At 41.0% G+C, this 16,928-nt stretch overlaps 1 protein-coding gene across 1 annotated transcript in view; it reads left to right on the forward strand.

The window, feature by feature from the left end:
• The window catches only part of SLC2A13 (solute carrier family 2 member 13), a 68,204-nt gene extending 63,658 nt beyond the window's left edge, over window positions 1-4,546 (forward strand). Inside the window, exon 10 of the mRNA XM_039354500.1 lies at window positions 1,245-4,546. Coding sequence (XP_039210434.1) covers window positions 1,245-1,471 — 227 coding nt within the window. The 3' untranslated portion in view covers window positions 1,472-4,546. The remainder of the gene's footprint in view (window positions 1-1,244) is intronic.
• Window positions 4,547-16,928: the final 12,382 nt, after the last annotated feature.

Here is a 16,928-nt window from a genome sequence, read left to right on the forward strand (position 1 = left end):
TTGTGGCCACTGACATTAAAGGTAGTCCTTGACTTACAACCTTTCATTTACTGACTGTTCAACGTTACAACGGCGCAAAAAAAGCGACTTGTGATCGTTTTTCACACTTATGACCGTTGCAGCATCCCCCTGGTCAAATGATCAAAATTCAGACACTTGGCAACTGACTCCTACTTATGATGGTTGCCGTGTCCCAGGGTCACGTGATCCCCTTTTGCAACCTCCTGACAATCAAAGTCAACAGGGAAGGCAGATTCACTTATTAGCCATGTTACTAACTTAACGGCTGCAGTGATTCTCTCAAGACCTGTGGCCAAAAGTTCATAAAATGAGGCAAGACTCAACTTAACTTATGTTTTGCTTAGCAATGGATCAATTGTGGTCATAAGTCAAGGACTACCTGTATATATTTTTTTTAATTGTAAGTGGCCTAGAATCATTGACTGAGTTGGGTGGCTGTAGAAATTTGAGGGAGGGAGGGAGGAAGGAAGGAAAGAAGGAAGGAAGGAAGATCGATATGATGGCCAACAGGAAGCAGGACAATTGGGGAGGGAGGGAGGGAGGGAGGGAGGAAGGAAGGAAGATTGATATGATGGCCAACAGGAAGCAGGACAATTGGTGAGGGAGGGAGGGAGGAAGGGAGGAAGGAAGGAAGGAAGGAAGGAAGATCAATATGATGGCCAACAGGAAGCAGGACAATTGGTGAGGGAGGGAGGGTAGGAAGGAAGAACAGTGAGGGGAAGGAGGGAAGGAAGGGAGGGAGAGAGAAGGAGGGAGGAAAGAAGGAAGGAGAGAGACGGAGGGAGGGAAGAACAGAGAGGGGAAGGAAGAAAGAAAAGGAAGGGAGCGAGGGAATATTAAGTTTGTAGACGTGTCCTTGACTTTATATAATGTTTTGAATGAAACCTTCTGTGTAATATTTTTGAAATACGGATTTTAAGAGAAGCCTTAGTTTAGTGGTTCTCCATCTTTTCTTCACGACGGGCCCCCTTTAAAAAACCTTTTGTGGCCACGGACCATGGCCAGGGGAACTCCCCCAAAAACTTAACTCAAGATTTAAATCATAACATTTTTTTCCAAGCTTTTGGAGATCCCCATGTGACAACATTGTTGTCCCCCCTCAAGGGGTCCACGGACCACAGGTTGAGAACCACTGCTGTAGAAACTTCTTTTTTTAAAAAAAACAACAACAACTATATATTAACCCTGTGTGGGGTGGCGTGTTTTTGTCTTTTTAATTGCAGGAGCGTTCTTTCTTTATGCCGGATTTGCGTTCGTGGGCCTCCTTTTTCTCTACGGCTGTCTTCCAGAGACCAAAGGCAAAAAACTAGAGGAAATCGAATGCTTGTTTGAGAGCTCGCTATGTACATGTGGCATTCCTGAATCGGAGGACGGGAGATATATTGAGTATATCCGGGTGAAGGGAAGCAATTACCATCTCTCTGACAATGACGCCTCTGACGTGGAATGAATTTCGGCCGCCGATCGGTTCGATCGTTCGAAAGCCTCGGTTGAGGGATCCTGAAGGAGCTGCTCTAAGTGACCATCGCTGGTCTGTCTCTGGTCCGCTTCTCCTTCCTACTTATCTGTGTGGGGAAAAAAACAAAACAAAACAACGGTTCCCTGTTTTAAACCATGTCATTTGGGGGGAGGGAAATAGAAATAAAAATCCCACATCCTCTTTTATCAGTTAGTCAAAAAGCGATCGCTGAGAAGAATTGGCCAGAAGGAAAGACCTTGCGGAGCGGAAGTTACTCTCTGAGGTGATGGAAGCATTTCTCTTCTGGACGCTGCTGAGGTCCTTGAAACTTCGAGCGATGAGACGCCGTCTTAGTTGACCAGCTTGGGGGAATATATATATATATATGTCTTTGATTATTCGGGTTTTCTCCCACGTAAAATTGGAAGTGTCTTGGCGACATTTTGACCAGCTTGGGGGAATATCTATCTATCTATCTATAATCTATCTATCTTTGATTATTCGGGTTTTCTCCCACGTAAAATTTGAAGTGTCTTGGCGACGTTTCGACGAAGTGTCATTCGTCATCTTCAGGCTGGTGCTTTAGGCTTCGTGCTTCTAGGAGCATATATATATGCTCGAAAAGAATAATAAGTCAGAAACCAGATGATTCATAAAAGCAGTTAGGTGGACCCCCAGATTTGGTACAAAGGTCACCTCCATCTCTTTCCCTCCTTCTGCGGAAAATTGTGACCTATTTTAATGCTAATACTCCTCCTAAAAAAACATAACTGGGATTGTGTGAGGAGAGAAAGCCACTTCCTCCGTGGCTCACTTCCTGTGGATGCGCCTACTTTATAAATCATTCTTTCCACCTCTGTTTGCTTTTCCACAAGGAGATCCTAGGATTGCAACCTTTTAAACAATTTGTGGTCTGTGGCATATCAAGGCTCTGGGGTTTCTACCAGGCCCGTGGAGAAGCTTTTGCTTCATCTTGGGTGTCTTCCTGGTCTGGGTGGTCAGAAATTTGTATTTATTTTTTTTCCAACCTTGTAAATCTCAAAATGCGAGAACCTCACCAGAGCTTAATTCTAAGCAAAGAGTTTGGCTTTGAATTAGCACAGGATTCAGTTGAGCGGGAAAGCCTAGCAAGAGAATAGAGGAAGATGAACTGGAATGTGATGGCTTCCGTTGTTCTTAAGAAGAAAGATAATATTCTTTCTTCTTCCAGATAATATTGTCATCGGATCCTTGCAGTTCAACTTGGCCATCAAGTCTTTTGAGTTTTCAGATTTTATTTGGGGTGACCTATTTTTGACAGAACGAAAGGCATTTGCTAAACCTATGGAAGCCTTGTAGGACCCTACTGTCTTTCGCTTAAGGCAGTGGTTCTCAACCTTTCTAATGCCGCGACCCCGTAATACAGTTCCCCATGTTGTGGTGACCCCCAACCACTTATACATCACCGGGTGCCAGGGGTGTGGCCAAAGAAAAGGGGGGAAAATGGCAGACAGCCTTGTTTGGCGACCCCCATGAAATGGTCGTTCGACCCCAAATGGGGTCCCGACCCACAGGTTGAGAACCACTGGCTTAAGGGCAGACGTTCTTCCAGGATTCAGAAAATGTGGGACTCATAACAACAGTAACATCATAAAAGGGGCTGATTTTTTTTTTTCAGGGAAGAGACCTGTTAAATCACTGACTTATGTCAAACCTAGAAGAAGAAGCCTTACTACTTTTTGAAACTAATCCATCACCAGTCTCCCTCCTAAAAAAACAAATCAGAACAATTCATTCGCAAAATTTATCAGGTTTTGGGCAGTTGCACAAGGAGGGTTAAGGATAGCTGTGAGTCAGTGTTAAGGATTTCATTTCACGACTTGTGATGAACAGTCTCTCACAATAAAAGCAGTGATTCTCTAGAGGTGGCCGAGAGCAAAGCGAAGGTGTTTCCGTCCATCGTAGACCGAGTGAAAAAAAATAAATTATTTCACTATTTTTTTTTAAAAAAAGGAAATAACGCTCCCCTAGATATATGGATTACAGAAAAAATGAGAAGATGGAGTAACTATCATATTATAACCGTCAGTTTTAAGCTCTCCCAAGTGGGGAAGAAATCATAAAACTTTCTTCACTAAAAGTGTTTTAAGAAGTAATTTGGGGGACATTAATTAGGAGAGGACTAATTAAAGATTAAAATAGTATCTTAAATTTTCTTCCATTTTGTGGATTAAAGTTCCGTCCAGTTACATCCAAGGATAAAAGAAAGACGTATCCATGTAAGATGTAAAGCGTGTCACCTGTATCATATAATTAAGAATTCAATAATAATCATACACTAGTTAAATGATATTCTCTATTAACTATGGGTAATCAAATAAGTCATAATAAGAGGTTTAAAAATAATCATAAATGTGCCATTAGCACGTCAAAATTTAAAGTAGGAATAGGGGCTTTTTTTTAAAGTAAATAGCAATCGTGATTTAACGGTTGATATTGCAATCCCACTTCTCAGTTCCTCCCCTTGATCCCACATATCAGAAGGAAGCTACTTAGGGCAGTTTTAAAACCTGGCTTCTGAAGCAGGCAACAAGGTTTAATCCTGGCTGGAGAGTTTGGTTTGGCAGCGGAGCAGAAAACCATCTGTTGGTGTTCAGATACGAAGGAGTGCATCCTAATTAAGTTTAGATAATCCCTAAACTTAAGATATTTGGGACAATGTGACACACAAGCCGTTCACCGGCTTATGATGATTAAACTAGAATTCTCTTAAATTCTGTCTTGCTGCTCTATTCCATGGCTGGTCTTAGAAACCGTCTCCTTGGTGATCCTTCAACTCATAGAAAAGGTACCCGTATCTCTATATCTAAGTAGCTGTAAGTTAGCTAAATGGAATCTGTGATATTAACATGGGGGATAAGTCATTTAGTTTGTCTTCATACATGAGATTACAATATTCCTAGATTGGGGGGCCCTAAGAGCTGTTCAATCTTAACTAGATTCTAGGTCAGGGGTAGGCAACCTTGGCTCTTTTATGACTCGTGGACTTCAACTCCCAGAATTCCTGAGCCAGCCGTGCTGAGGGGAAAGGGAGAGGTTTCCAAGCTGAGCCATGCTGGCTCAGGAATTCTGGGAGTTGAAGTCCACGAGTCTTAAAGTTACCAAGGTTGAGGACCCCTGATATAGGGCAGGGGTGGGGAGCCTTGGCTCTTTTATGACTGGTGGACTTCAACTCCCAGAATTCCTGAGCCAGCCTGGCTCAGCTTGGAAACCTCTCCCTTTCCCCTCAGCGTGGCTGGCTCAGGAATTCTGGGAGTTGAAGTCCACGAGTCATAAAAGAGCCAAGGTTGCCTACCCCTGGCCTAGGTGATAAAAATGATTTCCCTCGTGGCCTACAAAGGGATAGGGTTGAGTATGCCTAAGGGAGAACTATACAATGTGGGAATCATTACGATAATCAGGTTCTTAGCCAGAAGGGCTATCGTTGCTTTTCATTTCCACTAGTTGCCTCTTTGTCTGAAATGGAACAGGGTCTGGCTTGCATTCAGAAGTTGAGGGTGCTCCATCCCTGGAGGTTTTCAAGAAGAGATTGGACAACCATTCGTCAGGAATAGCGTAGGGTCTCCTTCTTGAGCAGGGGGTTGGACTAGAAGACCTCCAGGGTCCCTTCCAACTCTTATTCTGTTTCAGAACTATTTTTGGAGCCTTCTGGAACTTCAACCAAGGAGCTATTGGCTGAACTTAATTTCTTATTTTATGTTATTGAACATTAAAAAAAAACTACAAAAATCGAGGTTGTCCAGACACGCCTGCCTACGATTCACGGTTCTCCTTGTGTCAAAGCTAATTGGGATATTTCAGAAAGCTTTCCCATTAATTATTCCCACTCAAATAAATAAGAGTGTTGCGTTAAAGGAATTCATCTTCCCATCTTTTAGAAAGATTGGCCACCCCGGCCGCTATGGAACCGAAGGACGGAAGCCCAAGCTCCGCCCCTGCGGGCTGTAAAATAGAGGCGGGGCTTGCATCCCGATGCTGCCTTATGCCACTCGCTGGGCACCTTCCTACCTAAGCGACGCCATATTTGCTTTTAGGATGAAACTGGTTTCTGCCTTTGGGCCGATCTTGTTCTAGACTTTTCACAGCGTCGACGTGCGAGTTGCAAGCAGGGGGTTATAACTAACGAAGTCCAGTTGCAAAACGCTGCCCTTAAACACCGCCTTTTAATGGTTTTCCCTGCCTAAAGCCTTAAACTGGGCGGGGGGGGGGAGAGACAGACATCCATCATGTGTGAAAGGGACCCAAAAAAATCAGCCCCCTTGAAAGATTTTGATGTGAAGCCAAATGGGATAATCAGTGTTCTCTCTCTTCCTCTTCTGCTTCAGTTATTTTACTTTGGGGCCTAGTTATCGCTCTGATAAAACGTCAGCGGGTGGCGCTTTGCCAGTAAAGTTCCCGCTCATATTAAACTTCTTATTTTTTTTCAGACTGCGCCGAAGCTTCTGTCCGTCGAAAAGTATTAATAAGCATCGTTTTAATTTTCCTGGCCTTTGTTCCAGTCACGTTCAGCCGTGCATCCTTTGGAAGCTTATTGTCTTCTTGTGAGAGATATTTTTTTTAAAGTCAAGTCTGAAGTCCCCCTTATCCTCCATCTGTTAGAAGTTGAAAACAGTCCATTTCAACTCACTAACAAGAGCACAAGATCCATTGCCCCCTTTTTCTAACCAGGATTCCTGGTTTATGTCTTCCTTTGGATGTTGCTTTATCGTTTAGCCCTGCCTTAGTCCTTTATGGTAAGAATTATCATTTATGATAAAGAGTTATTTATAATAATGCTGAATTAAATGAATACTTGAAATAAGCCCTATATACAATTGGGTGTTTTATTTTTGGAATCGATGTTTTAACGAATGAATAAAGGTGAAATACTTCTATTTAGCAAGGGTTTTCTTTATATTTTGCATACGGTACTTTTAAGTTCAAAAAAGCTATGTTACAGACCTAAGATTCTAAATGCAGTATACTTAAAATATATTGAATTAATTTCGTAGACCAAAATGTCTATTTTTAATAAAGTTATGAACAACTAGCTGAAGCACAACACATTCTAATATTTAATTATTTGTAGAAGTCTGTTGGATTCAAGTCTGTTTTTAAAAGGCATGATAGCTTCAGGTAGTGCGCTAGTAAAGGATATTTAAATATTTCTGCTGCTGCTGCTTCTATTAATCATTTGTCTCAACCTAATAAAAACAATGTACTAATGGAAAAATTCCTGGTTAGATAGTTGAATTCTACTGTTCCATTTAATTTATCAAAATCGTTTGATTTGTTTCAAGGTTCCAAAAGCTTTTTGAATGGCCATGTGCATTATTTTCTTGAGTATTTTCGTCAGTCTGTATAATCTGTAAAAGTTCTTTTAGAGGCATTTATTACAAACATGTAAAGCTCACTTATTTTGAATGGAGATTTTTACCCACTACATTGTCCTATGAATTAGAAGGGGAAAAAAATGGAATTTCGAATTGTGCAAGGAAGAGTCGCCTTGTAGGGGAGCTGGGTGGCAAAGCAATTTAATAAAAAAATAATAATAAATTTACAAAAAAAGTGGAAATCAGTAAAACCAGTTAGATTCGTGTTTATAACTGACACCCTCCTATGAATGGTCCTTGGGAAGGTGTTCTGATCTATTTTAAAAACGAAGAGTACTAAATGTGGAAATCCATTCCGTAAACTCGGAGAAATAAAGCTATTTTGGATATATTTAATAACCATGTCAAGTGGAAGCTATTTTCTTAAGCAGAGAAATAATGTAAGATTTTTTTTTTTAGATGCATGTCTACATTAGGCATCGAGAATCTCTCCCATAGAGCAACGGGCAGTTGGGCTGGAAAGAATTGAGATGTTAGGTCCAGATATTTGCTAACTTTAAATGAGCAAAGTTTACCAAGCAATTCATGTCTGAAATAGCATAGAGCAGTTAGGATTTAAATCCCAGATTACTCCAGCGGTTGGTAGGGTTGACATCACTAGGCACGGCTACTAAAATTGATGGGCTTCAGCATAATTTGGTGAGGCAGTGTAGGACAGCGTTAATGAAGTTGATCAGACTTTTTGTAAAGCAGGGGTACGCAACCTTAGCAATTTTAAGACTTGTGGACTTCATTCCCAGAAGCCATGCTGGCTGGGGAATTCTGGGAGCTGGTTCACTAGTCTTAATATCGACAAGGTTGGACGCCCCGCCTTCAGGAGAAATTCTAGTTCAGTGGTTCTCAACCTTTTTAATGCCGCGACCCCCCCCCCCAAACCGGTCGTAAGTCGAGGACTACTCAACCGGTCTTAAGTCGAGGACTACTCAACCGGTCTTAAGTCGAGGACTACTTAACTGGTGCAGCACCGTTTGCAGAATGGGACTTTTGGCGGGCTCAGCAGGGCAGAGACAGCCTGGACAATTCCTATTGGCTTTTGAAAGCCAATAGAATTAGACTCTATTCAAGAGAGTCTATTCTATTGGCTTTCAAAAGCCAATAGAATAAAAGGGAGTAGCACAGCTAAGGAAAAGGGGGAAAAAATGGCGGACTGCATTGTTTGGCGACCCCCGTGAAATGGTCGTTCGACCCCAAATGGGGTCCCGACCCACAGGTTGAGAACCACTGTTCTAGTTGATACTACAACTAGCATCATGTTTTAGGATTGGAAAACTTTTGCACAATTGCACACCATTTGCAAAGGACGCTAAAGCAATTCCTGCCCTCTTTGATCTGATTTCTTATTCGCTTGATTTCATGCCTTTGATCTGATTTCTTATTTGCTTGTTTGGGCAGCCAGCTTTTATTTCCCCTTTCGAAGGTGTCCTTTTGGTGAAGACCCTGAAGCGTCAGGTAGGCCTATTTCAATCTTCTGAACTCAGTCGTAGAAAATTTCTGAACTTATTTTAGGGTTCACCTCCAGGAAGACTGGGAATCTGGCTCTGGAACTACAGTTCCCAGGATTCCTAGAGGCAGCGAAAAGCTGCCGAGCGTATTCCGATGCACCCAACCTCTACACTAGTGTTTCCCAAACTTGACAATTTTAAGGCATGAGGACTTCAACTCCCAGAATTCCACAGCCAGCAACGCTGGCTGTGGAATTCTGGGAGTTGAAGTCCTCATGCCTTAAAATTGTCAAGTTTGGGAAACACTGCTCTACACTAGTGTTTTCTCAACCTGAACATTTTTCAGATGTGTAGACTTCGACTCCCAGCTCCAGGCATGCAGGCTGATGAATCCTAAGAGTTGAAGTTGCCATGGCAAAGTTGCTGGAAAACGCTGGTCTAGAGACATTAATAACAGAGGGAAGAATTAGGAAGAGAAGCTGTCTTGTCGTTCTCCAGCCTTTCATTTTCCATCTTCTACCCTTTTCTTTCCAAAATAAGCTGGACCTCTAAGAAACAACTGATAGACTGGATTCAGTTCTTAATTCTGGGAAGTGGAGTGACAGTGATCAAATGCCACCCACGGCATCTTTGGATGTAAATGAAATCTGGCAGATTTGATAGATGCTTTTTCTATAGCTACTGTGGCTTTCAGTGGATCTGTTCTAAGTGCCAATTTTCTCATATTCCGGATCGTCATTCCATTTTATATCCTTGTCTTGAAAATCTGAAGCAGGGGTCCCCCCCCCCCTCCGTGTGGTGTTAACGTGGGTTGACCAGCAAATTCCAGGATCTAGAAGGCCCCAGACTTAGTCTAGGAAACTGAGAGAGATAATAAAATCAATGTTTTAAGAAATTGGAAAGAATGTATTAAAGCTTTATATTGATACCAAGATTATAAACCTGAGAAGCACTTTAACCATCACTTTGATCTGTGATTTTTTTTTTTTTCCTTTTTCTGGTCTCTTCTCTGGATGTGTCTCCAACTAGAAATAGGTAGACACAATACGTGCTTTATGTCCCAAAAGAGCTTTTTCAAAAGGCAACTGAAACATCTTCAAAAAAAAAAAAAAAACCAAAACAAAACAAAACTCAAAGTCTACTTGCCTTTTGAAAAAAAAAACTTTTGGGACAACCATGACCTGGATGATTGAGAATCTCCATAGACATATGTGCTTTATGAGGTTTTTTTTATTTTTAAAGTGTGGTATTGCGGGTAACTTTACAGCTTAAATGTAGCTACAGATTATATGAAGATAATATATTAATGAAGTCACATTTTACCGTTCAAAAATGTGATTTCCTAACACTCTTCACCGCCTTGTGTACAGTTTTCACGTGGCCTGGTCTACAGAATGGCTGGAATCCCAACATCGAAAATGGGGGGAACTGTAAGTTTGGGGCAAATAATTTGGTTTCTGTAAAATGGTGTAGATTTATCATAGGAATCTGTTGGGCAGTTATTCGTTTTGGTTTATTTTCACACCGACAAAAGATTTATTTATTTTTTCAGTGTGCCAATTAATCCTCACTGTGGTGTTTTTGTAACCAAGTGCTATTGTTCAAAAGTACTGTATATGAAACTATTTTAGCCACCGGATTTGTTAGCATATATTTCCTAATCTTAACTTCTTTCAAGGTGGTAAAAAAATCAGTGTAAGAAACTAGTTTATATCAACCTTTTTTGTATGTGCTAAATATCTTAATTATCAAGAACTGGGCATGTGTACTGAGTTTTGATTCCTTCCCTTCTAAAAATGAGTGTATATATACATTTTTGGGGTTAATTTCATGTAAGGTATCGGTTAGATGAAGGTTAGAAGCCTGCACATAGCTGTTCAAGATTGAAAGAAAAGAAAAGAAGAGTTCATTTTATGTAGAAGAATAGATACCAGGACACTACAGAGGTGGAACCACTTAAAGCAGTGGTTTTCAATATTTTCATCACCCCAGGTCTCCTTTAAATAACTTTTGTGGCCAAAAAAAAGTCTGAGCTCAAGATTTAAATCATAACATTTCTTCAAGTCTTCGCGGACCCCCTGTGACGAAGTGTTTTCCCCTCCTCCGGGGTCCGTGGACCACAGTTGAGAACAACTGACTTAAAAGTACATTTCCCTACACTCATTCTGAAATTACAGTGTTCAGGAGCCATTTTATCCCATCATAAAATCCTGTTTTCACACAGGGGTCCTTTTAGGCACGGACCTTGACAGATGAGACGGAGATGGTAAAAAGAACAAGTAACTCGTTTCTTGCCGTTTCAGAAAGACCTAAGATTCAGCCGTTTCCAGGGGTTTCCTTTTCGACATTTTAACACGTGCCATTTTATTTTTCCAGCAACCAAGCCTATAATGTATAAAAAGTGGTGTATTTTTTTTTATTTTTGGAAAATGTAGTGATCTGAAGTTGACTGTTTTTATGTTCAAACTGCTTTTCGGACCAATGGGTTCCCCCCCCCTCTCTCTATGTATGTATGTAAAGATAAATATCTTTTAAAAACCGGTCTGACAACAGTAAAATGAACAAAATAAAAGATAAATTGATTACGGAATCTGGTGTGGCATTTTGTGTCAGGGGCAAGTTTAATTTGCAAACTCCTAGTTCAACCGCAAAAGGTACCTACCGCTCGTAAATACTGACACAAGTAACCTTGACTTATGATCACAGTTGCGCCCAAAATTTCTGTGGCTAAGTCATATGTCACTTTTTTCAGTGCCACGGTCACTTTGAATGGTCACTAAATGAACTGTTGTAAGTCAAAGCACTACCTATACTGTAATAGTAATACAATGCAGAAAGGAGAAGCTCTTAGAAGTATTCCTGCACGATAAACTTTCTCGTTCTAGAATAATGCTGATGAGACTCATCAACCCATTAGATTCCCACAGCTGCTAGCGGTAGGAAACCAGCAATCTGATCCATAGTGGCCAGGGGAAAAAATATTTAAAATTAATGAGACAAATTACGGCATGCTGGTTTGGAAAGAAAAGAAAATAAGGTAAAGCATTCATTACACAGTTGCGGATTCTACTGTTCAACTACTTAAAAATTAGCCTGTAAAAACAACCACGTTAAGGTTCTGATGTGGCAGGAATATCCAATTTGCCTAAAAGAGATTTAAATTAAAACAGGTAATAATAAAAGAGAATATTTGTAGCTCAAGAGTTGAAATGAGGGGTGTAGCTTCTTTATTGCAGACATTTCATTACCCAACTAGGTAACATCATTGGTGCTAGTGATGACGTTACCTAGTTTGGGTAATGAAACTTCTGCAAGAAAACAACCATGCACAAGGAGCACCATGGACCCCTCCAAATAGGTAATCTCAAGCACCAACAGGAAATATTTTATTGTATAAAAGAACAGCCTTTTCTGGAAAATTCCTTTTTTAGTGGCGCTCCAAAACCAATCCGTATAAACAGCTTACACTTACCCAATTTTATTGATGTAAATGCATCCATGTTTAAAATGAGATCAGATGAATGTACAGTCAATATTCAACATTCAGTTGTTGAATCCGTACCAAAAGAAAAAAAAACTAAATATTTTGTGGTGCGACTCCATTTATTTTAAAACTATTACCTTAAACACGTCAGATAATTTGGAGCTTTAAAAACGTGTAGTATTGAAAGCTTGTTAAATCCATATTTTAAAAATAAGTCATTTTCAATCCTTTGTTACTTTTTATATATTTATATATAAATATATAAATATTTATATATATTTTATATTCTCATACAAAACCACAAACCTAATACGTCTCTCGCAAATTTCGTAATACTTATGCTGCTTGTCTGTTTATTGAGAATGAACTCAGAAAAGAAAGGTTTATTCTTTAAAAAAGAAAAAAAAATATTTACCTTTGCCGAGCAGCTTGGCAGCTAAGACATTTTAACTGGAAGTTGTTAGCAAACTTCCTTGAGGTGGAGACAAGGGTTTAAATTTTTAACCTTAAGGAGTAATTTTTGGTTTATGAAAAAATTAATTAATTAATTAATTAATTAATTAAAAAATTAATACAGGAATTATTCAGAGTCTGCATTTTTTTCCCCTTTTCCTCTTTAAGCTAGGTCTGCTTTCATATAACTTTCAGCTAGTCTCAGGATTGGGATGATAATGGAGCCCACCCATTATGGCCTCATGTTACAACGGCTGTTAAGTGAAGCATCTCATCTAATGTCCCCTGAATTTGGATCATGTGACCCTAGAGGATAGTCAACTCCCAGAATTCCTGAGCCAGCCACACTGAGGGGAAAGGGAGAGGTTTCCAAGCTGAGCCAGGCTGGCTCAGGAATTCTGGGAGTTGAAGTCCACGAGTCAGAAAGCGGCCTAGGCCAGAGGTAGGCAACCCTGGCTCTTTTATGACTCATGGACTTCAACTCCCAGAATTCCTGAGCCCGCCACGCTGAGGGGAAAGGGAGAGGTTTCCAAGCTGAGCCAGGCTGGCTCAGGAATTCTGGGAGTTGAAGTCCACCAGTCATAAAAGAGCCAAGGTTGCCTACCTCTGGATATCACAAAGCAGTGTTATTGGAAGAACTGAGAGGAAATGCAGAGAGTGCAGGCCCCAGCTGCACAATTGTTTGATTCCAATCCTGATCTCATTTCTTTTTTTTTTTTGAAAAAAAAAAAAGCACTATCTTGTGTGCCCCTCATCTGACCGCCATAGATTTGATATTTCCATTATTTCCTGAATGTTACAGAGGGCAAATAAATGGCTCAGTTCTTACGCCTGGAAGATAATGCAGATTACTCTCCTGTTGTCCCTCTCAGCAGGTCTGTGCCATTATCACTTAATGAATTTTCAGAGAAGAGAACAGCAAGGAGAAGCTAAAAGCCAAGTGACCTGCTGGTTTGTGTGCAAACGGAAAAGATTTCATAATTAAAGGTAACGTAACCATAACCACAGCAGCGCAAGCAATTTATCTAAGAGGTAAGACGCAGAAATCCCACGTGCTCCGGACTGCTGGTTTTCAAACTTCTCTCTATGTGGTGTCTCTGGGTAAAACTATGTTACTTTCTGCTAAGGTCCTTGCAAGAAAAGAGAAAAGCTGTTAACACATAAGGGATCCCTAATTATTCTGGCAACCCCTTTTGACTGAATCCATCTATAAAAGCAGCAAAGGTGTTCGTTTTTTTCCCCCATTTTCATATCTTTAATGGAAGCAGGCAAGTAATAATAATAATAATAATGATAAAGTTGGAGGTCATCTAGTCCAACCCCCTGCTCAGGCAGGAAACCCTATACCAGTGGTTCTCAACCTGTGGGTCGGGACCCCATTTGGGGTCGAGTGACCATTTCACGGGGGTCGCCAAACCATGCTGTCCGCCATTTTTTTCCCTTTTCCCTAGCTGTCCTACTCCCTCTTATTGGTGGCCACACCCACTTGGGGGTCACCACAACATGGGGAACTGTATTATGGGGTCACGGCATTAGAAAGGTTGAGAATCACTGCCCTATACCATTTTGGACAAATGGCTGTCCAGTTTTTTCTTAAAAACTTCTAGTGTTGGAGCATTCACCGCTTCTGGAGGCAGATTGTTCCACTGGTTAATTGTTCTGTCAGGAAGTTTCTCCTTAGTTCTGGGTTGCTTCTCTCCTTGCTCAGTTTCCACCCGTTGCTTCTTGTCCTGCCTTCGGGTGCTTTGGAAAATAATTTGACTCCCTCTTCTTTGTGGCAGCCCCTGAGATACTGGAAGACTGCTATCATGTCCCCCTCGTCCTTCTCTTCGTTAAACTAAACATACCCAATTCCAGCAACCGTTCCTTATATGTTTTAGCCTCCGGTCCCCTAATCATCTTTGTTGCTCTTCTATGTATTCTTTCTAGAGTCTCAGTATCTTTTTTACATCGTGGTGACCAAAACTGGATGTAGTATTCCAAGTGTGGCTTTACCAAGTCCTTGTAAAGTGGTATTAACGCTTCACGTGATCTTGATTCTATCCCTCTGTTAATGCAGCCTAGCACTGTGTTGGTTTTTTTGGCAGCTGCAGCACACGGCTAGCTCATATTTAGGTGATTGTCTACTAGGACTCCGAGGTCCCTCTCACAGTTACTACTATTGAGCAAGGTACCCCCTATACTATACCTGTACATTTGGTTTTTCTTGCCTAAATGTAGAACCTTACTTTTTTCACCATTGAATTTAATTTTGTTAGATAGAGCCCAATGTTCAAGTCTGTCCAGATCCTCCTGTATCCTAAGCCTGTCTTTTGGACTGTTGGCTATTCCTGTCAGCTTGGTGTCGTCTGCATCTTAAGTCCCTGTATCTTAAGAGGAAAGATGCTTCTTGCAAAAAAAAAAAAAAATGATTTAGTAACTAGAAAGCAGAGGTAGTAGGCCCACGTCTCCTAGGAAACAACCCCTGGATTTGCTGTTATCTTCAAATAGGCTTATAAAATTGGAGTCTCCTGGTGGTTCATAAAGGGAGAGAGAGAGAGAGAGAAAGAGAGAGAGGGAGGGAGGGAGGGAGGGAGAGGGAGAGAGAGAGAGGGAGGGAGGGAGAGAGAGGGAGAGAGAGAGGGAGGGAGGGAGGGAGAGAGAGAGAGAGGGGGAGGGAGGGAGAGGGAGAGAGAGAGAGGGAGGGAGAGAGAGGGAGAGAGAGGGAGGGAGGGAGGGAGAGGGAGAGGGAGAGAGGGGGAGGGAGGGAGGGAGAGAGGGGGAGGGAGATACTCCCAGAATTGCTATTAAGATACTAACAGTTGATAAATTGGTTCTTTTTTTTTTCTTCTTCCCTCCATTGAGGACACCTTCAAAGCCCCTGTGGTGGCGTTTGGTAGGTGGTTAGGAAAGGCACACAACTGCCTTCGCTTTTAGAAGATATTAACGTATTTTAGGAAGCATGAACGTTCTTTTTGAGATCACCAGCACAGCTGGCAAGAGCGTGTGTGAATGTGCCCTGCAAATCTAATCATCTTGGAAGCCAGTTGAATTTCAGAAAAGGATTATTTAGTTAGGTGGCTTCCTGGAGAAGGATTCTCTATATGAGCAACTCTCCTTGTATCACTGGATGCTAGTCAACTTTCTTGAGCTGAATCGCCTATCTGAAAGAACTAAAGGTATTCTTTTAAAGAGCTTTGCGTTGTGTGTTTCATTCTTTATGTATTAATATCTGTATATATGAGATACACCAGGGGTCCCTAAACCTCTGGTCTGTAGACCAGTACTGGGCCACGGCATGCCAGCAACCAGTCCGCACAAACAAGCGATGCCCCATCCGTGGGATGCAGGCAGCACACAAAACCACGCACCCTCCGGTCCGTGGAAAAACCTCTCTCCACGGAACTGGTCCCTGGTGCCCAAAAGGCTGGGGACCTCTGAGATAACACAAGCGAGCCCAAAATTTCTGTTGCTGAGTTAAGACCGTTGTTAGGTGAGTTTTGCCCCATTTTACCACCTTCCCTGGCCACGGTTGTTAAGTGAATCACTGCAGTTGTTAAGTTAGTAAGTGACTCTGTCTTCCCCACTGATTTTGCTTGTCAGAAGAGCGTGAAATGCGATCACGTGACCCTGGGACACTGCAACGCCAGTTGCCAAGCGGATGAATTTTGATCGTGTGACTTTAGGGGTGGTGTTGCAATGATCAACGCAATGTAAGTGTGAAAAATGGTGATGTCACTTTTTTCAGTGCGGTCGTAACTTCGAACAGTCATTAAACGAATGGTTGTAAGTCAAGGACTGTGTGTGTGTGTGTATCTCTATCTATCCATCTATCTATCTATCTATCTATCTATCTATCTATCTATCTATCTATCTATCTTTATCTATTTATATCAGTGTTTCTCAACCTTGACAATTTTAAGGCATGTGGACTTCAACTCCCAGAATTCCACAGCCAGCATTGCTGGCTGTGGAATTCTGGGAGTTGAAGTCCACATGCCTTAAAATTGTCAAGGTTGAGAAACACTGATCTATATCTATATATCTATAAAATCTATCTATCTATCTATCTATCTATCTATCTATCTATCTATCTATCTATCTATCTATCTACCTATCTATCTACCTATCTATAAAATCTATCTATCTATCTATCTATCTATCTATCTATCTATCTATCTATCTATCTATCTATCTATCTCTATCTATCTCTATCTCTATCTCTATCTATCTATCTATCTATATCTCTATCTAGCTATCTAGCTATCTATCTATATCTATATATCTATCTATCTATATCTATATAATCTATCTATCTCTATCTATCTATAAAATCTATCTATCTATAAAATCTATCTCTATATCTATCTATCTATCTATCTATATCTATATATCTATATCTATCTATCTATCTCTCTATTGCTTTCTTTCCCATCCATCTCTGCATATCCCTCTCTCTCCCAATCTTCAGAAAAGCAGTTCTTGATTATTTGTTTCTTCTAAATTCTGCATCTGCCCAAAAGCTGCTCAGACTTGTGAATTCTACAAGTGGGGATTGCAGTATGTTGGTTTTCTGTTAGAGAAACTCTTAAAAGAGCCTCGTGGTACAGCCAAGGTATGCTTTGTGTGTGGATTGAACTCTTCCTTTGGCAGACGAGCACAGCTAAATCTTTCCAGTA

This window comes from Crotalus tigris, unplaced genomic scaffold (genome assembly GCF_016545835.1).
Source record: "Crotalus tigris isolate CLP2741 ecotype Arizona unplaced genomic scaffold, ASM1654583v1 scf7180000018553.2237530, whole genome shotgun sequence".
Taxonomy (NCBI): Eukaryota; Metazoa; Chordata; class Lepidosauria; order Squamata; family Viperidae; genus Crotalus; species Crotalus tigris.